The 24,364-nt window shown below is 41.6% G+C and overlaps 1 protein-coding gene across 32 annotated transcripts in view; it reads right to left on the bottom strand.

Annotated features, from left to right (window-relative positions):
• The window catches only part of rbfox1 (RNA binding fox-1 homolog 1), a 2,011,452-nt gene that overhangs the window by 45,123 nt on the left and 1,941,965 nt on the right, over window positions 1-24,364 (bottom strand). For all 32 annotated transcript variants that reach the window (XM_059654014.1, XM_059654018.1, XM_059654023.1 and 29 more), the window contains one exon: window positions 11,188-11,320. In XM_059654014.1, the coding sequence (XP_059509997.1) occupies window positions 11,188-11,320 (133 nt within the window). The remainder of the gene's footprint in view (window positions 1-11,187; window positions 11,321-24,364) is intronic.

Here is a 24,364-nt window from a genome sequence, read left to right as displayed (position 1 = left end):
TCCAAACCGCTCCTATTTGTGTACTTATTGCATACTTTTAAATGTTATAACTGTACCTGCATTCACCACTTCCTCTGGCAGATTATTCCATATATAAACCACTCTTTGTGTAAAAACAAATTGCCCCCATGTCCTTTTTAAATTTTTCTCCACTCATCTTTAAAATATGCCCCAATTTTGAACTCGACCCCCAACCCACCACCTAGGGAAAAGACACTTGTTATTCACCTTATCTATGTTCTTCATAATTTTATAAACCTCTGTAAGGTCACCTCTCAATCTCTTATGGTCCACTGAATAAATCCCAGCCTATCCAGCCTATCTTTCTATCTTTAACCTTTCATTCCTGGCAACATCCTGGTAACTTTTTTCTGATCCCTCATCAATCTAATAATATCCTTTCTTTAGCAGGGTGACCGGAACTGCACACAGCATTCCAGAAGAGGCCTCACCTGTGCAACCTCAACATGACATCCCAAGTCTTACACTCAAAGTTCTGAGCAATGAAGGCAAGCATGCTAAATGCCTTCTGAACCACCCTGTCTACATATGACACATATTACAAGGAATTACGTACCTGAACCCCTTGGTCTCTCTGTTCTACAACATCACCCAGGGGTCTACCATTAACTCTGCCCTTGTTCATTTTATCAGAATGCAATATCCAACCTTTATCCAAATTAAACTCCACCTGTCTCTCCTCAGCCCATTGATCCAATTGATCAAGATCTGTTTGTAATCTTAGATAATCTTCTTCACTTTCCACTACACCACCAATTTTGGTGTCTTCTGCAGACTTACTAACCATGTCTTCTAAATTCTCATCCAAATCGTTTATGTAAATGAAAAATAAAAGTAGACCCGGTACTGATCCCTATGGAACCAATTCTGCTATCTCAAACTCAACTGAGGAACTGTATTTCTGCTGCTTCTGCTTAGATGCTCACTGACATCAAGCAACTATTGCAGCCAGACACACAGCCCCAGAGGGGAGGGGATACAGCAGTTACATGGAGGTGGACTGCAGTCATGAACTGATTCAGACTGGGCTGCTTGCAGGCTGCAGCAGGGTCACATTTCCAAAAGCTCATTTTCTCTTTCATGAGAATTGGGGGTCAACGACAAAGTAAGCACTGGCAATGAAGATACAAACTTGACATGATTTCATCTGGGATAGTGAATGATAATGCCATTCAGGGACACTGAAGGCAAAAACAAGTTGACCAATATTTAAGCCGTCCCTTGTCTCTAGGGATGGCCCAAGAAAAAGAAGATTCCTGGGCTGATGATCAGGCAGTTATGATAGAAACTGTGTTACACTCCGCAGCACAGGCCATGCTGCTATTCTGGCCAAAAGAACAGGAAAACAAATTAGGACAAATTTGGTTAGGAATAAAGCAGAAATGATGAGGCATTAATCAGCTCGCTGGTTTACTGAACTGTTTTAATGAAATTAACAATGAACTTAAAAATAAACATCCATCCAACAAACCCTACGTGTTCTGACTATCTGACAACTGACCTGCACACCACCAATTGACTGTGGAAATGAAAAACTGGTTACAGGCTATCCCTACTAATGATGCAATGGTCAGTAGCTAAAAGAGTTAATAGATTGAAAAGGGGAAAGTGCAAATAAAAAAAATGAACAGCTTTAAGAAGACTGGTACACAGGATGAGTAAAACGGAAAGAATCTTCATTTGGACGTGTTTGCATATGAGGACAGTCAAAGGAAAAAAAATCTCATCTGATTATAAAAAAAGGATTTAAAATAATTGCAATGCTTCAAAAATAAAAAGCTGAGTGTACAGCCGTGTGGTTTGAACTCAAAGGTAAGAAGTATTTAGATATTCACACAAGATGGAGAAGGATAAATGAAGGTACGGAGGCATGTTTACTCAGCTGTGTAAATAAAGTACTGTAAATGCATGTGCTCTTCGCCCATACTCAACCAGTTTCAATATATTTGTATTGTATTTTAACAAGACAACAAATATCTGGATTTGAATATGCAAAGGTAAGATGCAGGTCACAAAATCAGAATTGAAGGAATTTATAGCATAGAACTTGGCCGTTTGATCAACAATTCACACCAGCCTCCTCCCATTTCACTTTCTCTCACCCAATCAAGATATCGCCTTCTATTCCTCTCTCCCTCGTGTGCTAATTTAGTTCACCGTAATTACATTTCAGCTTGATCAACACTGACCGCTGTGGGACCTTCTTTCCTGTGGGAATCTTCTATCTGTTTGGAAATCAGGTCCTGCGGTTCCTATTTATTACCATCAGTCATCACTGCGACCAAATCCACTGGTTTTACGGAATGTAGACTTCCGGTTTTCAACCGTTTCTGTTAATGTTATGTCTCCACATCAGGAAGAGTTAGATTGATGCGTACTGGTGAATGAATCAACCACATTCATCATGTACTAATTCTCCCTGTTGCGGGGTCAGCTTGTCTTTTGTTTTCCAAAGGCTTGAAATTATCATACCTAAAGCTTGCAAAGATGATAGGTCATTTGTGCAATCCTAACTTGTTATGCTGCCTGTGCTAGGAGACAGCAGAGGTTAGTATTACCTTCCACAATAGCTGATTCTCCAGTGCAGCCACATATATTGGGAGGTCATGTTGCGGCTGCCCAGGACATTAGTTCGGTCACTATTGGAATACCACACGCAACTGTCGTCTCCCTGCTATAGGAAGGATGTTGTGAAATTTCAAAGGATTCAGAAAACATTAACATGGATGTTGCCAGGGTTGGAGAATTTGAGCTACAGAGTCTGAACAGGCTGGTGGTATTATCCCTGGAGCATCGGAGGCTCGGGGATGGCCATATAGAAGTTTATGAAACCATGAGGGGCATGGATAGGGTAAATAGACAAGGTCTTTTCCCTGGAGTGGGCGAGTCAAAAACTACTGTTTATGATGAGAGGGGAATTATTTAAAAGGGACCTAAAGGGCAACTTCTTCATGCAGAAGATGGTGTGTGTATGGAACAAGCTACCAGAAGAAGTGGTGGAGGTTGGTACAATTACAACATTTAAAAGGCATTAGATGGCTATATGAATAGGAAAGGTTTACAGGGATATGGGCCAAATGCTGGCAAATGGAACTAGATTTATTTATAATACCTGGTCAGCATGGATGAGTTGGACTGAAGTGATTGTTTCGGTGCTGTATGACTCCATGACTGTATTTTCCACTGTGATGCGATGGCGGGGCCATCTCCAATACCTCCATCCCCTTCCTGGACCTCTCCATCTCCATCTCCGATAACCATTTCAGCACTGACATCTACTTCAAGCCCACCGACTCCCACCTTCCTGCAACAATGCAATCACTTACTCCCAAATCCTCCACCCCACCGCATCTGCTCCCAAGATGGAGTGTTCCTGGACATCCCAAATGTCCTCCAACTTCAAGGACCACAACATCCCCCCTCCATTGACAGATAATGCCCTCAATTGCATCTCTTGCATTTCTCACAATTCTGCTCTCCAACTCCCTCCAATGAAAATATGGAAAGAATCTCCCGGTCCTCATATACCACCCACCAACCTCCACATCCAGCTTCCTCCAGCTGCAATCCAACCCCACCATCAAAGAGATATTTCCCTCCCCAACCCTATCTGTCTTTTGTAGGGACCATTCACTCCGCGACTCCATCATCTGCTCCACACTCCCCAACATCCCTACCACACCTGGCACCTTTCCCTGCAGCCTCAGAACATGCTACATCTGCCGCTACACCTCCCCTCTCAACTTCATCCAAGGTCCCAGACAATCTTTCCAAGTCCAACAGGGATTCACCTGTTCACACTCCAACCTGGTCTACTATATCTGTTGCTCCCAATGTGGTCTCCTCTGTATCGATGAGACCGAGTGCAGACTTGGTGACTGATTCAGAAAGTATCTGCACTCTGTATGCCATAATCAACAACACCATCTTGTTGCCAACCATTTTAACTCCCCCTCCCACTTGATTGGTGGCATGTCCAACCCGGGCCTCCTCCAGTGTCACAACGATGCCACTTGCAAACTGAAGGAACAACACCTTATATTCTGCCTTGGGATCCCACAGCCCAATGGTCTCAACACAGAATTCACCAGTTTAAAAATCTCCCCACCCCTAGCCTCATCCCACGTCCACAACCTTCTTCTCATCCCCGCCTCCTTGATCTAACACCGCCTATCCATCTTCTCTCCCAACTTCCTGCATATTTTCTGTATCCTTTAATTTCCTGAGAAATTTAAGATTTTCCTATCTGTGTTAGGTTGGTTGCTTATATCCCTGCTTCAAAATGCTACAGAATTCCATGCAGTGTTGGATCAGCTATCTAATATAGCTAACTATTGCAAACTCTGATTAATTATCAGTGTTCGATCATGCCTTCAGTGAAGCAGACAATCTGAAATTCAAACACCACGAACAGCAGCTGCTAGGAAACTACATTAGATTGAGTTAATTTTAATAATTTTGACTTGATTAAGCAAGTGAGGATTTTTGATTGTTTAAGTTGGGGTAGATACAATACACCTTTTGCAAAAAAGTTAGCTGTACAGTCCAGGAAAAAAAAAGTAAAGTAATGGGTTTATGGTTCTATGGCTGTTTATTTGGCTCAATCTAATGTAAACATTGGCTAAAAACAAATATGAAGATGCTTTGAGGTAGAATGGTTTCAGGTAAACTGGCTCAGTTTTAAAGTGACTTAATTTTGTAACTTGAAGTACGGAACAAGTCTTTTAAAAAACAAATGAATCAAGTATGGTCTTTTGAAAATAAATTCAGATCATTTGTGAGAGGCATCTACAAAAATGGTAGAGTCACGCATGGCTCTTTTGGTAAGGTGCTAGAGTTTTGTAGACGAGTTAGACACAGCAGTTGGGATATTTGGGATGGTCTTTAATTGCTTCATTTTCTAAACAGACACACACATTGTTCTACTGGCACCATATTATCTTGGCAAAGATCTCAGAAGTCAGTAAGCTAAGAGAGATAAGCTGATACAACAGGGATGATCTTACAAAGTGCTTGTTACATCAAGGAAGTAATGTCTTGAGGACAATCATCACTTGTAAAGAAAACAGTTTGGAATTAGGTGTCTGACCCCACCACCCAAGACATTTTTCCATCCCCACCATTGTCTGCCTTCCGGAGAGGCCACTCTCTCCGTGACTCCCTCGTCCGCTCCACAGTCCCCTCCATTCCCTCCAACCCCTCCACACCCGGCACCTTCCCCTGCAACCGCAGGAAGTGCTACACTTGCCCCCACACCTCCTCCCTCACCCCTATCCCAGGCCACAAGATGGCTTTCCATACTAAGCAGAGGTTCACCTGCACATCCGCCAATGTGGTATATTGCATCCATTGTACCCGGTGTGGCTTCCTCTACATTGGGGAAACCAAGCGGAGGCTTGGGGACCGCTTTGCAGAACACCTCTGCTCGGTTCGCAATAAACAACTTGCACCTCCCATTCCTTAGACGACATGTCCATCATGGGCCTCCTGCAGTGCCACAACGATGCCACCTGAAGGTTACAGGAACAGCAACTCACATTCCGCTTGGGAACCCTGCAGCCCAATGGCATCAATGTGGACTTCACAAGCTTCAAAATCTCCCCTCCCCCACTGCAACCCAAAACCAGCCCAGATCATCCCCGCCTCCCTAACCTGTTCTTCCTCTCACCTATCCCCTCCTCCCACCTCAAGCCGCACCTCCATTTCCCACCTACCAACCTCATCCCACCTCCTTGAACTGTCCATCCTCCCCAGACTGACCTATCCCCTCCCCACCTCCCCATCTATACTCTCCTCTACACCTATCTTCTCCTCTATCCATCTTCGGTCCGCCTCCCCCTCTCTCCCTATTTATTCCAGAACCCTCTCCCCATCCCCCTCTCTGATGAAGGGTCTAGGCCCGAAACGTCAGCTTTTGTGCTCCTGAGATGCTGCTTGGCCTGCTGTGTTCATCCAGCCTCACACTTTGTTATCTTGGAATTAGGTGTACATTGTTTAAGCAATCCGCGTGCTGCTCCTGTGTTAGCAAGCTAATTAGCATCCAGGATGTCTTTGATCATGCACAAGGTGTAGTGGCTAATGAGGATAAATATTCACCGATACTTAGTGGTTTAATAAACAAGAAAGGAAAACCCAATTCAGGAAGAGAACTTCAATCATCAGGGAGAACAAGAGACAAGTGCCCAATCAACCAGTACTGTGAGCTGGTAACCCAAATTATAGCACTGAGAAAAAGATCATGTTTTTTTAATTATGTATCATAACTTTTGTACTTATTTTGATAAACTTACTAAATTCTGTAACATTTGCGAACCATGTACCTGGCATGGATCTTGGAACCAAATGAAAACTATCAAACTTTTAAACTGATCTCTCATTTCAGTCCATGCTTGTAATTATGTAGGTCTTTGAATTAAAGTAAAGTGAACCAGTAATTCTTCCAACTGAACCAAAGACTTATGCCTCATCTACATTATGGACATGAGGCTGACAGCCCAATTGAGAATCACCTTCAGGGCTCTTGATTCAGGAACCCACTGACTACCATTTCTGCCTAGCACCTGACTGAGTCAAAATGTTCTTCTGTAATAGGTTGACAGTAATTCAAAGCTGATGTCTCTGGCATTTTCTGTCCAGAATTTAGTGAGTATTCCTAACCCACCTGGGGAGAAAATGATATTATCATGACAGCTCTATTGCACATGCTGCCCAATATTACTTCCCATTGAAGCCAGGCATGTTGGGCCAATGTTATCCCCTCAGCCTGCTGCTTAAATTAACTTCACTACAAACATCAAAATTTCATCCTTGAACAACTTTGAGCAGGTCAGCACTTCATCTCCATTTCCTGGAGACCAACTTGAAATCCAGACATGATGGGAAGACTTGAATGCAAAAGAAATCTTCCTTCAATGAGTAAATTTGTGACTTTTAAAGTAACAAAGAACCAAGAACAAAGAAACCTACAGCACAGGAACAGGCCCTTTGGCCCTCCAAGCCTACGCCAATCAAGATCCTCTGTCTAACTTGTCATCTATTTTCTAAGGGTCTGTGTCCATTTGCTCTCCTGCCCATCCATGTACCTGTCCAAATATATCTTAAAAGATGCTAACGTGTCTGCGTCTACCACCTCCGCTGGCAACGCGTTCCAGGCACCCACCACCCTCTGTGTAAAGAACTTTCCACGCATATCTCCCTTAAACTTTCCTCCTCTCACTTTGAACTCATGACCCCTAGTAATTGAAACCCCCACTCTGGGAAAAAGCTTCTTGCTATCCACCCTGTCTATACCCCTCATGATTTTGTAGACCTCAATCAGGTCCCCCCTCAATCTCCGTTTTTCTAATGAAAATAACCCTAATCTACTCAACTTTTCTTCATAGCTAGCACCCTCCATACCAGGCAACATCCTAGTGAACCTCCTCTGCACCTCCAAAGCATCCACACCCTTTTGGTAATGTGGCGACCAGAACTGTACACAGTACTCCAAATGTGACCGAACCAAAGTCCGAAACAACTGCAACATGACCTGCCAACTCTTGTACTCAATACCCCGCCCAATGAAGGAAAGCATGCCATATGCCTCCTTGACCACCCTGTTGACCTGCGTTGTCACCTTCAGGGAACAGTGGACCTAACACCCAGATCTCTCTGTTCATCAATTTTCCCTAGGACTTTTCCATTTACTGTATAGTTCACCCTTGAATTTGATCTTCCAAAATGCATCACCTCGCATTTGCCCAGATTGAACTCCATCTGCCATTCATCTGCCCAACTCTCCAGTCTATCTATATTCTGCTGTAATTTCTGACAGTCCCCTTCACTATCTGCTACTCCACCAATCTTAGTGTCATCAGCAAACTTGCTGATCAGACCACCTACATCTTCCTCCAGATCATTTACATATATCACAAACAACAGTGGTCCCAGCACAGATCCCTGTGGAACACCACTGGTTACAGGTCTCCAATTTGAGAAACTCCCTTCTACTACTACCCTCTGTCTCCCGTTGCCCAGCCAGTTTTTTATCCATCTAGCTAGCACACCCTGGACCCCATGTGACTTCACTTTCTCCATCAGCCTGCCATGGGGAACCTTATCAAATGCCTTACTGAAGTCCATGTATATGACATCTACAGCCTTTCCCTCATCAATCAACTTTGTCACATCCTCAAAGAATTCTATTAAGGTGGTAAGACATGACCTTCCCTGCACAAAACCATGTTGCCTATCACTGATAAGCCCATTTTCTTCCAAATGGGAAGAGATCCTATCCCTCAGTATCTTCTCCAGTAGCTTCCCTACCACTGACGTCAGGCTCACCTGTCCATAATTACCTGGATTATCCTTGCTACCCTTCTTAAACATGGGGACAACATTAGAAAGTCTCCAGTCCTCTGGGACCTCACCCGTGTATAAGGATGCTGCAAAGATATCTGTTAAGGCCCCAGTTATTTCCTCTCTCGCTTCCCTCAGTAACCTGGGATAGATCCCATCCGGACCTGGGGACTTGTCCACCTTAATGTCTTTTAGGATACCGAACACTTCCTCCTTCCTTATGTCAATTTGACCTAGACTAAGCAAACATCTATCCCTAACCGCAACATCCGTCATGTCCCTCTCCTTGGTGAATACCGATGCAAAGTACTCGTTAAGAATGTCACCCATTTTCTCTGACTCAGCGCATAACTTTCCTTCTTTGTCCTTAAGTGGGCCAATCCTTTCTCTAGTTACCCTCTTGCTCTTTATATATGAATAAAAGGCTTTGGGATTTTCCTTAACCATGTCTGCCAGCAATATCTCATGTCCTCTCTTAACTCTCTTAATCCCTCATTTCAGATTCGCTCTACATTCCCCATATTCTTCCAAAGCGTCGTCTGTCTTTAGTCGCCTAGACCTCATGTATGCTTCCTTTTTTCTCTTGGCTAGTCTCACAATTTCACCTGTCATCCATGGTTCCTTAATCTTGCCTTTTCTATTCCTCATTTTCACAGGAACATGTCTCTCCTACACGCTAATCAACCTCTCCTTAAAAGCCTCCCACATATCAAATGTGGATTTACCTTCAAACAGTTTCTCCCAATCTACATTCCTCAGATCCTGCCAAACGTTGGTATAGTTGGCCTTCCCCCAGTTTAGAACTCTTCCCTTACGACCACTCCCATCCTTGTCCATGAGTATTGTAAAACTTACGGAATTGTGGTCGCTATTCCCAAAGTAGTCCCCTACTGTAATTTCAACCACCTGGCCGGGTTCACCAGCACCAGGTCCAGTATGGCCCCTTCCCGAGTTGGACTACATACATACTGCTCTAGAAAACCCTCCTGGACACATCTTACAAATTCTGCTCCATCATGACTCCTAACAGTGAATGAATCCCAGTCAATGTTGAGAAAATTAAAATCTCCCATCACCACCACCCTGTTTCTCCTCCACCTTTCCATTATCTGTTTCCATATTTGTACCTCTATCTCACGCTCGCTGTTGGGAGGCCAGTAGTACAGCCCGAACATTGTTACTGCATCCTTCCTATTTCTGAGTTCTACCCATATTGCCTCATTATTTGAGTCCTCCATGGTGCCCTCCTTCAGTGCGGCTGTGATATTATCTTTGACCATTACTGCAACTCCTCCACCCCTTTTACCTCCCTCTCTATCCTGCCTGAAGCATCGATATCCTGGGACAACTAGTTGCTAATCATGCCCTTCCCACAACCAAGTCTCAGTAATAGCAATAACATCATACCTCCAGGTACCGATCCAAGCCCTAAGCTCATCTGCCTTGTCTACTAAACTTCCTGCATTAAAACAAACGCACCTCAGACCACCTGTCCCTTTGTGTTCATCATCTGCTCCCCGACTCCTATTCCCTTTAGTCACACTGACTCCATTATCTAGTTCCCTACAAGCTTTCGTTCCTACCTCTTTTCTGTCCAATATTTGGTTCCCATCCCCCTGCCACATTAGTTTAAACCCTCCCACACAGCATTAACTGTCTGAAGATTTTTAAGGCTCATGCATGGCAAAAGAAACGTCCACTAACATTTGTGATGGTTGAATTAATTGTGATGGTTGAGTTAATCTATGAGCTGATGATGATCAGAAAAGAAAGGAATAAAGAATCCCACTTTCATTTGTTAAATCGTGGAAATTATTTCCTGAACTTTGTCCAACCTCCATAAGAATCAGATGTTTGTAATCTTCAAAAGAAATACATATCTGATAATGTTCTACAGTATTCAATGACTGGCAGACATTATTTAATGATTTATGCCATTGAAAATACTTCAGCTTGGACTCTGCCAATGTATGGAGACAGGGTTGGAAGTAGAGTAGCTTCCAAAATAGGGGGAAGCCATGTTGAATAGTTTCCCGATGTAATCCCATCATTGGAAAGTTTCCCAGCAGGCTGTTAAGGCGATCATCTGTCTGCTGCATTGGGGTGGACATTCAATTAAGGTGATTACCCATATTAAGGGTGATTTTGCAGTCCGCCTGGCCTTGAACCAACAGTAGGTGTTACCCCCTCCACATGCACACGCCTCCAGTATTGAGAATGCACCAGGTCACTGGATGTGACCTCGCAGATGCAGGCTAAAGGCGGATTGGATCCAAAGGCTTCATAGCCCATAAGACAGGGCCTCGAACATGAGAAGGTACAATCATGGCCAGCTTCCAGTCCAGTGGAGGAGTCCAAGGGGCCCCTCAGCTTTGTGATAGTCTATTTCTGCACTGTTCTGTTGGTCAGGGCACATGTAGCCTTATTTTTGTTCATCCACCTGCCTCAGGAGCACTCAGTTCTCCCAGTGGGCCTGGTAAACTCCAAATCGACCAGCCTTCTAATTGCATAGTGGACAAAGAGATAGGATGCCACCTTCTGGAAGGGTCTGAGATGGTCTCCCCACTATCAATTGCAGTCTTAGCACGCCAATTTAGTCCATGGTGTCAGGATCCCAAAGCATGAGGGAAACGCCTGCCCATTCAAATGTCCAAGTTAGTAATTATTACAATTACATCGTATGGCTTCAGCCAAGACGTTTAGCTGCAGGTATTTGGACTGTTTGTATGCCGTGTTGTTTTCCACAGTGAGCCAAGACCAGCATGCACTCCACTGGAAAATACTTCTTGCCTCTCAAATTATTTGCGAACCTTTTGATGTTGCACTTACCCGCCATAGGCTGGTATAGGCGGAGGTGGTGCAGCAGCACGGAATGTGTTATAAACTGTACGTCCTCGACCCCTCAGGTGTGCCCCTCGGTAAGCAGCAGCTGCAGTGGCGGCTGGGTAAGGGAAGCCAGGAACTAAAAGGAATGGAACAGAAGAATTAGGATAGTCAATATTTCAACACCAATTAATTGTGAGGTAATCTTAACATTTAAATTTCCTCATATGATGTAGTTTCTCATGCACTTTGTTAAAGATATTCAATGGTTGAAAGAGAGCCCAAAGTCACTGAAAGTGTCCAATAGGTACAAAAAGTAGAAGGTAATTCAAATCATAGACAGTGACCATCTTGTCGACATGATTTCACAGCATTTCCAATTGTTCCAGATAATAGATTTTTTTAATCAGACAAGTTTTTAAAAGTCGATAGTGTATCTTTAAAAATGTTACTAAAATAGTCAAAGAAATCAATTGCTCCATAATACATCAGTATGGTGCACACGAAATATGCTTACCTGGTGCCTTAATGTAATCGCAGAATTATTTTCATAAATAACAACACAATGACTGCATTTTATACAGAAAGATGTTGTACTTAGATTCCAACATCCACCTACCAAGTAGCATTGTTCTGATGTGTTGAACACGAGCTAAAGAAAACATTAAAATTTCAACCTGCTCAGTACTGAACATATTGGGGAATAGTAACAATCGTTATCTAGAGATCCAGGCTAATTCTCTGAGGATAGGGTTCAAATCCCAAATGCAACTTGGCAGAGTTTAAATTAAATTTATGAAATCTGAAATTGAAAGCTAACATAAGTACTAGTGAAATGACCACTGATTGTTGAAAGCCCAATTATTTCACCAAAATCCTTCAGGGAAGGGAAATACCTGGTCACCTTTTTGGACCTAGGCTATTTCTGTTTTTTTTTTAAATTTAGTAAGTACTTTTCTTTCCTTCTTATCCAAAGTGATGACGTTGCAATTGTGTATTAAAACTTTTGCCTATTCACCATGTCTATCATTGTTTCTTTGTGTCTCTTTGTTTCCACCAACACTTGCTAATATTAGGTCACAAATATGTATCATTGGCGAATTCGAATATACGATTTTCAATCTCATCATCTAAGTCACTCATAAATACGTTGAAGTTTTGAACTCCAGCACAGTCTCTGTGGGACACCAGAAGTGATATGCCACTATTATCTCGACTTTCTGTCTCCTGCCGCTCAGTCAGTTTCCTATCCAAGCCAATAATTGGTGGAGGAAAGGGTTGGCTATACTTTATATAAATGAGTACTGAGTGTCTATGTAAGGAGCAGGGAGAGGGATGTTTTCTGTGGTTGATGAGTCTAGAGCCAAAGACAAGTCCTAGGATATGGGGTCAACCATTTAGAGTTGAGATGGGAAAGATTTCTTCAGTCAAATGGTAGTGAACCTAAGGAATTCTCTACCACAGAAAGCCACGGAGAAATATATTCAAAAACATCTAAGTTTTTTTTGATTTTAATGGTGTTGAGGAGTATGGGGAAATAGCAGTTATGTGACATTGAGGTAGTGGCGAAGATCATATTAATTGTGGAGCAAGCCTGAAGAGCTGAAAGGTCTATTCTTGCTCCTAGTTGCTATGATTAGATCAGTAGGATGCTAGATCACATGGAACTTATACCTGAGCGTGCAGGGTTCCGGAAATGTATTCCTTACACTCTCCTGTATAAAGTAGGCATGCTTAATAAAAGTTATTGACATTCATGGGCATGGGTGCAGAATACCTTTCTCCAACAACCCTAAACTAATCTTGCTACATTTGCCTCCTGGGTTTCAACCTTAGCTGACAGGCTTTTAGAGGGGTCTTATCAAATGCATTCTACAAATTTCTGTAAATTATATACATGAAAATGTGCCTGTTCAGCAGAGGAACTTCCCAAAAATTAGGTTTATTCAGTATATACAACTTTCATAAATCCATTGTCTGTGATCAGGTTTTCAGTCACCTCATCCTTAGTTTTAGTCTCTAGTGATTTTCCAATGACAGATGAGAGGTGTTAGATGTCTGTCCTCTCACCTCACAGAAATCATGGAGTAACATGAGAAATGTTCCAATCTAAAGGAATCGTACTCATATCAAGAGAACTTTGGAAGAAAATTAAGACATCTATAGCGATCTGGATGGAAACCTGTTCTGGGGGACTTGTCGTTCTTCAGACCCATCATTTTATAAAACAGCTTTTATGTTGCATCTGTTAATTGTGTTAGAATTCCTATTCCAGACTCAATATTTATTTCCTTGTGATTTTGAGAGTGCAGACCTTCTCTCTACTTTAAATACTGATGCAAAGTAATTATTCAAGATGTTTGCTACCTTTAGTTTCAGTGACAATATAATTTTTCAGGTAGCCACTCACAGTAAAATTTGGATCAAAATATGTAAACTATCCACATCATAATGTAGACTAATTTATAAAATAGTCCTCTCTATTTTCAGAGAGTTCCTACAGTGTGGAAACAGGTCATTCAGCCCAACAAGTCCACACTGCCCCTCTGAAGAACATCCCACCCAGACCCATTCCCCTCCGCACGTCTAGCCCACTTAACCTAAACATCCCTGGGCACAATGGGCAATTTGGCATGGCCAATCCACCTATCTGCACATCTTTGGACTTACGAGGAAACTGGAGCACCCGGAGGAAACCCACACAGACACGAGGAGAATGTGCAAACTCCACACGGACAGTCGCCCGAGGCTGGAATGGATCCTGGTAGCCTGGCACTGGGAAGCAGCAGTGTTAACCACTGAGCCACCGTGCTGCGCCAAATGATTGGTCCTTTTGTGGTAACAATCAAGAAAGTAGCATTTGCTTTAAATTAATGTATATATAGTCACTCAACAAAGGTGATTTATGAAGAGCACAGGTCTGCCATGTTCATATGGAAAAGACCTTCATCCCAAGAACAAGCCAAATGGACCTTCTCTGAATTGCTTCCAAACTATGTAGGATGGTGCTTGCTCATGTAAAGTCTGGAATAACTGTTGACAGCTTATTTGTCATTAAACAAAAAGCTGAGTGATAACAGCAAAATATCATCAACCACTTGAAAGACAAAAAAAAGTATAATCCAGAGAATGTTACTCTCTTTCACACATGAATTCTAAATTAGCAATACTATTCTGCATGATTGAAAACTGATTTGTATAACTGGTCATTATCAATTTCAATGAGGAGTTTTCAAGACTGCATGGATCAATTTCAGATATGTCACAGCTCTTGGCAAGTCAGTGCAATGTTTCAAACTGAAGAATTATCTGCAACCACTATAGAGATCAAATTACAACACGACAGTACAGATTTTGAAGGCTTATCATGGTCCTGTAGTGGTTGCTAGGAGATTTATGTTTGGTCTTATTGGTAGACTACAATGAAGATGGTTGAACCTAAATCTTCTGATGGCAGATAAACTGTGGAGTAGTTTATTTTTCTTTCTTATTTTTCCAACCTAGCTAATTCGTAAAATTGTTGTCTTTACTGTCCAGGCTGTAACCTAGCAGTACAGTTCATCCATCCTCTGTTGAATGTCTTTAAGCAGAACATGAACCCTCAACAAGTTACAGGACAAATCTACATACTTGACATAATTCTGTTTTAACAGTTCTGTTAAACCATCGTTTCTCATTTTTTTGCTCATGACACAAACTATTTTAACCCCTTCAGCAGAAATTAATAATTTATACTATCTGTATAAATTATTCAATCTACAATAAAACATTGTGATTGCTTTCAGAACAAATGCACAATCCTTAACATTTACAGAAAGTGTTGGAGAAACCCCACAGGTCTGGCAGCATCGGTAGAGAGAGAAAAAAAAAACAGAATTAATGTTTTGGAGTCCAGTGACACTTTGTTAGGACAGAAAGCAGCTAGGACATTTTGGCATTTAAGCTGATGCTGGGAGATGGTGTTTGCTGGGAAGGCTGGGGAAGGCTTGAGTTGAATATATGGAGAGCCAGAGAGAGATGGATAGAAAGAACAAAGGAGAAGCAGACAGAAGGATTGCTGATGGTAAACTGGAGGAAGAGATAGATATTGAATGGTTGCGAACAAAGAGTGTGAACAGTTGAAAATGTGCTGGTTGTGCTGGAAGCAACTGATAAAAAAGAGACCTGGGAGTATGTGAGTGGGTAACAAACATGGAGTAAGGAATTCACACTCCAAAACTAATAAGCACAAGCTGCATCCCAAGGGATGTAATCTGCTTTCAGTTCTGAGAAAAGGTCATTGGACTCAAAACTTTGTTTTTTTTTTCACTTCAAAGATGCTGTCAGATTTGCTCAGTATCTCCAGTATTGTCTGTCAGTATTTTCACATCTCCAACATTCAAGGTTCTTTGTTATGTTTTGGGACCCAAGTAAAGTCACAACAGGCCTGCTCTATCATCAGAAAGAAACAACTGGTGGTAGTTTAACCTGAGGTTCATTACGCCTCAGGTGACGGGAAAGGTTGAGAAGGAGAGTCCTTCATGGTAAACCTCAGACAGTGTGAGAATTGAAACCTCACTGGTGGCAAACGAGCCATCCATCCAACTGAGTTAACCAAGCCAATGAAAGTCTCTATCCATTTTCCCTGCTGTGCTCGAGACTCTGAAACAATTCACTCATGATTATGTCGACTTTTCTCAGTGGTTGGTATTTTTGCCTTTATTAGTCTGTGCATTGAGCATAGGACTTAGGAGGTCATGCTGCAGCTGTGCAGGACAGTGGTTAGGCCACTTTTGGAATGCTATGTGCAATTCTTGTCTTCCTGCTATAGGAAAGATGTTGTGTAACTTGAAAGGTTCAGAAAAGATTTACGAGGATGTTGCCAGGTTTGGGGCTTTGAGCTATAGGGAGAGACTGGATGGCCTGGGGCTATTTTCCCTGCAGTGTCAGAAGCTGAGGGGTGACATTATGGAGGTGTATAAAATAAGGAGGGGAATGGATAGGGTGAATAGCCAAGACCTTTTCTCTGGGCTGGCAGAGTCCAAAACTAGATGGCATCTGTTTAAGGTGAAAGGAGAAAGATTTAATAGGGACACAAGTGGCAACTCTTTCAAGCAGAGGATTGTGCATGCATGGAACAAGCTGCCAGAGGTATTGGTGCAGGCTGGTACAATTACAGCATTTAAAACGGCATCTGGATGGGTATATGAATAGGAAGGGTTTAGACAGGGATATGGGCCAAATGCTGGCAATTGAGAAAAATTATTTTAGGTTATCTGGTCAGCATGGACGAGCTGGACCAAAGGGTCTGTACATCTCTATGACTGGATGACACCAGAACATAGTGAACCTTATTATTATTCCCCTCCATGTTGTGAGTGATACCTGCATTCCACAGGAGTAGACTGAAGGTAAACAGTGCTTTATAAATATATAAATAATTTAATCATTAAGGATCATTAATGACAAATTCAAAAGGCATGTTGGTGCAAATTATTTAATATCAATGAGCATGAAGTCTTTTAAGCTTTAAAACAGCTCATTTCTTCAGCAGTATAAATTATTCAAAGGTTATTACAAAATATTACAAAGTAGTGTTTGGGGGAAAATTAACACCACAAAACACTGCTGCGACAAACAGTGGATATGCATCTAGGTTCAGCCCAAGGCCACAAAAACCATTTTTTTAAAACAGGAAGAAAAATTAGCTCAGATCAGAGAGTTGTCAAAGGTTGAAGTTTCATGCAATGTTAATATAAAGTTGTGTGACTGAATGACAGATACAGCGTGGCTGCCTTTGTCTCAGTGCAACTCCACAACAAGACCTACGCCAAGTCCAAAATTTTGGACAATTATGAAAATTGTTCCAGAGGCCGAAATGATGAAGTCCCATCCTCCAACTTATCACTTTCACAGGAGGTGAATAGGAGTAGGTTGCAGTTGGTATATTCGTAGATCACAGAAATAACTGCACACATTAAAATGCAACTACTTCAGGCTTATTCTCATGTCCAAAATCTGACCTGTAAGGAGAAAATCCAAAGCTGCCGGAGTCCTTTGGTGAAGTAGAGTGCCCATTTTGAGAAATAAGGTACCTTTTTGGATACAGATCGGCTGGGACATCTTCTTAGGAGATCAGCTGCCCTTCACAGATGGGTAAAGTGGTCTGTCAGATTGTTAAAAATAAACTGCATAGAAGGCATATAAACTGCTTGGAATTGTCAAACTCTTTGAAGCTCTAACAAAATGAGCTGTCAAGTGGAAAGCATCTGACTCGATCTGACTTATTTATTTATTGTCACATGTATTTTGTTACAAAACAGAGTGAAACGTGTTGTACAGTGTCAACACTCTTCGGTGCCATCTTAAAACACAGAAAAATGATCAAGAATGTAGACTGTAAAAGCAGAGGAATGACGAAATAAAGAAAAAGTGTTGAACTTCACAGCCCTCCTTGTTAAGTGCCCAGTCATGAGCCATGGGCCTGGTGGCTCCTTTGCACTGAAGCTGCTGGAGTGAATGCTGATGCCATCCCATCTCCACTGACGGCCTAATCACAATGTATCCTTGATGGATCGCACCAATGCAGATGCCACCGATGTTGCCGAATATGGTACCACTGGACTCCACCACCGCCAAAGGTCCGTCTCAGGCCCAGCTCACTGACGCAACTGCTGCTGATGCTGCCGGGTCCTGTACTGGGCCCAAACTCACCTCTGCGGACTGCCTTATTGATGCAGAAGCCTTCAAGAAACCCAAACTCACCTCTGATGCCAACCACCATGAGTCTGTGCTGCTGGGCGTATTTGCTACTGCTGCAACTGAGCTCTTAGCAAAAGGTAAGTAAAATAGAAGCGAGAAAAACAAAACAAAAAAGAAAAGACAGGGAAGAAAAGAAAAGAAAAGAAACGAGAAACAAAACTGGATGGCACGGACAAACCCTTGGCTCAGAAGCCCTACTCCACCACCATTTTTAAAACTCCTGCTTTTTAAATTTTAAAGTGTGCAGCACTAAAAACATTCAGTGTTTGCGTTCATACATTGTTGACATTGTCCTGAAGGTTACCATTACACAAGAGCGCCGCGGACGACCAACTTTGTAACCTTTCAATATCATAGTGCAGCGCCCATCAATTCATGGGTTGATTCTTAACGCCTAGTGTTACAAACTCTTTGAAGTAGGACTGTGCCTTCCAATACTTGTTTTTATGGGGAATTAACAAAGATGAATTCTGTACTATTTCAAAATGGTGAAACACTTCAAAAGAAACACAAGAACATTGTTTAGCATTGATCTACAGAATTTTACCCATGCTGTTTGATTGATGAGTTTGTATGGTATTTTACTCTTTTGCTGACTAAAGAAGTTCATTGTTCATTTGTTTTTTAAAGTTTCATTAAACACTCCACACATCATTATAATTTACACAATTTGACATCATTTTGATTAGAAAACAACATTTAGAGGATAACTTCTTGGTGACAGTGCATTAAGCATTTAAAACAATTTTATAATATGTGTTTCAACACCTTTAACACAGAAGAGAACTCTGAAATACCTTTAAAAAAAGCAGCGTGGAAAAAAATGACAGAGACGCTGGAAGAACAGTTTACCTGTGGTTGAAGAAGAGTGATTTGCAGGTGGGTTTGGAAATAGGAAGGGTGGAATCACAGGGGGAGAGTTTACAGAGGGAATATAAGTCAAGATACAATGGCTGAAGGTTCTGCCAGCAGTAAAGGTGTGGAGTGGTACAGAGCAACAAAGATTGGTCTTAGCTTCCTGCAGCCTCACTTGTTACTGCCATCCGTTTATAAGGAATGAGGATGAATTTCCATCAGCCATGCAACTGTCTCCCTGACGATGACCAATTTTATGACCACAGGGTTATTTGCATAGAGGAAGCAGGCTCATCACCATCTGCTTTGGATATCATCTTAAAAGGGTGATGCAAAGTTCAGAGGGTAGAGCAGGCAGAACCTATCGTACCCTGCAAATGCTGGCTGCCAGTGTGTTGCTGGTGAATAAGAATTTTTTTTGAACAAACCCTTGTGAATCCTCCCCTTCAGCCTGAGCAAGAACAAGTTCTCTGAGTCACTGCACACATTCTACCTTCCACAAAAATGTTTTCTCTCCCTCTTGAGAGCTGTTGAACACTCCATGCCTGAGTCAAAGTAATAGCTTATCTATTCAGTAAAGGTGGTGTCAAACATGGCAGAGGATATATTTTTTTTTCTGTCTGGCCATTTACTGAATGCTTTGATTCAGTCAAACCTATCCTTAGAAAGTGGGTGTTTAATTTTGGGAAGGGGCTGGGTGAGGGTGAAGGGATATGCGCAGAGATGGGAACAAGGCAGAGCATTGTTCTGAGACAACAAGGTGTAGAGCTGGATGAACACAGCAGGACAAGCAGCATCAGAGGAGCAGGAAGGCTGATGTTTTGGGTCTAGACCCTTCTTCAGCAATGGGAGAGGGGAAGGGGATTCTGAAATAAATACGGAGAAAGGGGGAGGTAGACATAAGATGGATAAAGGAGAGGAGACAGACAGGTCAAGGAGGCAAGGAGGGGACAGTAAAGGTGAGTGTAGGTGGGGAGTTAGGGAGGGGATAGTTCAGTCCGGGGAGGGCGGACAGGTCAAGGGTGCGGGATGAGGCTAGTAGATCGGAGATGAGGGTGGGGCTTGAGGTGGGAGGAGTGGATAGGTGGGAGGATGGGTTAGGGAGGCCGGTACGAGCTGGGTTGGTTTTGGGATGCAGTCAGGGGAGGGGAGATTTTGAGCTCGTGAAGTCCACACTGATACCATTGGGCTGCAGAGTTCCCAAACAAAATATGAGATGCTGTTCTTGCAACCTTCGGGTGGCATTGTTGTGGCACTGCAGGAGGCCCAGGATGGATATGTCATCCAAGGAGTGGGAGGGGGAGTCGAAATGGTTCACGACTGGGAGGTGCAGTTGTTTGGTGTGAACCGAGCGTAGGTGTTCCTCAAAATGATCCCCAAGCCTTTGCTTGGCTTCTCCGATGTGGAGGAGTCCTTTGTTCTGAACTGTTTTCTCATGATCATTATGGATTTGCCAACAAAATTTTAAAAAATCAGCAGGGTGGTAGCAGAAATCTATCATGTTAAAATTGGCAAGATGTAATATTTAAGGCTGGATGATGTTGCCATGAAGAGTTTGAATCTGTTATTGACATTCTTCCTCATCAAATCATGGTCAGCTTTCAGCTAAATTGTGCACTCTGAGTTGGTCACATCGTGATACCTCATTAAATTAGAATTGGTATGGACATCACAGTTTGATTACACCAACAGGGCCATGAAGTCTAACGGAGAAGAAGCCAACATCTCCCATCCCCTCGATTCATGGGAACATCCATTATGTTTTGTACAGAGGAATCTCATTTCCTTACACTCTTCTGAGCGTCAGGCAACATGGCGATATCAAGGGAGAAGATTCTTCGGTGGAAGAGATAAATAAGCTCTTCGTATTCTAGAGAACGGCATTCAGGGGAAAAACTCTTGGATTTTCACAAGTCCAATCTGTCCAATCTGATCACCTCAGATCTGTGAGAAAACAAGATGGTACCACTCTATTGGCTAATTATGATAATTACTATATTTTTGTGTATGAGCACAAACCTTACATTTGGGTAACATACTTGTGGCTGAACTGCAAGGAATCATTTATCTAATAAAAAGGGAACAAAACAGCAAAAGACTTCAGAAAAATGAACGAGGACTTTTTTGAATGAGACATAGGAAGCCAATGGAGGTCAACTAAGACAAGCAAGATAACTGAATGAGATTAAATACAGAATAAGATTGGGTGGCAGCATGTTAGATCTCAGTAATTAAAGGAGTTTACTTGTTTTGCCAGATCATTTTAATATTAAGGGAATACAGAAGCATCAAATCAATTATAAAATGTTATTATTAACCTCTGCTCTGAAACCAACTTCTACTCACTCTTGGCATTTGCAGACCCAGAATTTATCATTCAATCCTGGTTGCCCTCAAGGTAGTGAAATGCCTTGTTGAACTGCTGTGTTCTGTATGGTACTCCCAAAGTGCTGTTAGGTTGGCACATCCAGGATTTTGTCCCAGCAATGATGAAGAAGCAGTGATTACATCCCAATCAGGGTGGTGCACAGGGAACTTGGAGCTGATGCTGCTGCCATATGCTATTACCCTTGTTCTCCAAGGTGAAAGAAGCAGGAGCTGTGGGGGGGGGACTACTGAAGAGGCCTTATTGACAAGGGAAATGGTGGAATTTGAATTCAGTAAAAAAACTGACATTAGAAATTTAACAGTGACCCTGAAACCATTGTTGACTGCTGTAAAAATCCGACTGGTTCACTAATTCATAATAGAAGGAAATCTGCTGTCCTTATCTGGTCTGGCCAACATGTGACTCCAGATCGACAGCAATGTGGTTGGCTCTTAACTGCCTTCTGAAATGGCCACTCAATTCAAAAGCTATTACGAGTGGGCAATAAATGCTGACCCATGAACGACTAAAACAAAACTGCTGCAATATTCAATGCAGATTATGCACAGTATTGCCACGTCATACCTGTTCTAAAGGGAGTAGGGTTAAAGAAGCTTTAATTTGTCTCGTAACTTATGCTCATTCATAAGTTTTCCACTTACACAACTTGAAATTATGCCCATATTTTCCTTCACTAGATAATTGTCTGGTCGAATCAGCAAACGGACAGGAGTTATCTAAAAGTACAGACAATCTGGTCTTCATTGAAAAAGCTGCATGAAGGGTCAAGTGAAAGTTGCCAACTTACAACAGGGCACATTCTCAACAACCGACATAAGCTCCATATTCCGTTTACAATCAATCAAATTGGGATTCTTATTCATACAGCCCATAGCCTGCTGGTGTACCAAAATCGAAAAATAACGTGCTGATACATTTGGGGTGATGTTCAAGGTTTGAGTTACGGTTAGCAATGAATAAAGCAAATATTCACCCATGTATTCAATAATATCTATTACTAGAGGTCAGAGGATGGTTGAAATGGAAAGTTATCCATCAACAGTCACTACTGCACTGCTTTCTACCACACATTTTCAAAACAAATATAACATGAAATTGAGGGCAACTTGTATTTTCTTTTAAATATCATAAATGATCTCACTTGGACTGACTCCCCAGACACTGTTCCATATGAAGTAACTTCAGTTATCTTATGTCTTTCAAGCTTGCCATCCATATACCGTCATATCTTCGGGTCCTGAGACAAGGGTCAATGCTATGCTTTATAATTAGTTTTACCTGCATGAAAATTGCAGGCAGATACCACTGAAATTTTTACTCTAATCAAAACTTGTACAAACAATAAAAATTATGAAAGCAATCTTGCCCACTTCTCTCCAGAAAATGAAAAAAGTTAGCACAAAAATCTGCAGTAAAAATTCTTGTAAACATAATTAAATTGAGTTGACTGAATTAATGATCAGCACGTAAATTGCATTGATAGAAATAACATAATTCAAATAGCAAAATTTCTAAGAGCATTTCAATTAATACTCTGATAACAGTTATTCAGCTGAGTAAAATATAAAGTTCTAATGGAATCTATGAATTTTAAAATTCCTATCGTCAAAAACAGAAGACTACTTCTTGCAATTAGGGTTGGCTACATTGTAAAGGAATTCTGTAATGAATCTGGCCCTTCTACTGTCACCAAACTGTTCTGCCTCTCAGTTTAGAAGACTTTGCAGGATCCTTTTCTTTCCCCAGAAACATGAAAGCTTGACATGAATCCTGTTAGGATTTAGACACAAAGATATAATCTGCAGGAAATAGAATTTTGGTGCCATAAATGGATGGGAAAACGAAATTACAGAGTCGCACTCCCATAAGTACACAACCTAGGTGCATTTTTATATGCAATGCATTATAGAAAACTCTGTTTCAAGCCAAACAGAGAAGGTTGTTTCATTTTGACAATACATTGCTGCTGGCAATACAAATGTGAAAATCACACATATATTGCAAACAAAATGAATCACAGCTGAACGTAACTAAGCCTTCGCTGCTGATATTACTACTAGCTTTTGATTTGAAATTGATTAATTGTAAACTTTTTTTCTCACATGTACACTCAACATTCTGTCAAAAAAGCTGCACTGATAAAAACACCATTTTCATCCATTCCAATGAAAGGGGACGATTTTAAATTTGACACAGAGGTTTTAAGTGTAGTTTCTGAGCTTCAGTAATTAAGTTAATCTGTCTGCTGATCTTATTTTTGTACATCAGATCAAAAAGACCAAAATCCTGGAACTTATTACTGGCATTTTCAATGGCAAATGGTAATGACAGAATTCCATTATCCTAGTTCAGCAGAACATCCACAACAATATCTCTAACCATAACCTTTAAAGTTTGATGTCATTTTTTACACCTCCCTGACATTGTCAATGATAAGCTGAAGACAAGAACTATTATTCCCAAACTGTTCATTGTTTCTCTGAGCATAGAACACATAAAATTTAACTTTTATCTGGTTACATTACCTTAGACCTGATATCTAGTCATTACATAGTTGGGAAACAATTCACAGTGCTCCTCCTATAGAATCTGAAGTACTTTCACTTTCATTGTTCAAACACTTGCTGAGGATAATATCTCGAAACAGATAAGTCATTTCCTAACTAATAATCAATTCCTTCTGTAGGAGTTTGCTGTGTTACTCCAACTACAACTTCCTGACTTACTATGTCACTCTTTACCCAATTCTATAGAATGGGGCTGGTTTGTATCCTCTATGTAGATCTCTATTCAATCTTTTTCCTTCATTAGTCCCTCTAGAAGACAAAATGCAGCTTTGGTGACTGATCTTCTTCAGTGTCTCTCAATATCTTCATTCCTCTACTTCATTGATTAGAAGAATGGGTAACTATGTTGCTTTGAAATCAAATATCCAGGACTTACAATGCTCTATCCCACCTATCGTTTACTCCTTACCTTTGCTGCCCACCCTATCTTCTGCATAAAAACTAATATTTTCCTAGCTACAGAGATAATAGGAACAGCAGATGCTGGAAAATCCGAGATAACAAGGTGTGGAGCTGGATGAACACAGCAAGTCAAGCAGCCTTCAACCTCTAGGTGGTAGTAATCATGAATTTCGAAGGTGGTGTCTAAGGAGCGTGGTGAATTGCTGCAGGATGTTTCGCTGAGGGACAC

Source organism: Stegostoma tigrinum, chromosome 23, assembly GCF_030684315.1.
Source record: "Stegostoma tigrinum isolate sSteTig4 chromosome 23, sSteTig4.hap1, whole genome shotgun sequence".
Taxonomy (NCBI): Eukaryota; Metazoa; Chordata; class Chondrichthyes; order Orectolobiformes; family Stegostomatidae; genus Stegostoma; species Stegostoma tigrinum.
This window is presented reverse-complemented; position numbering and strand designations above follow the sequence as displayed.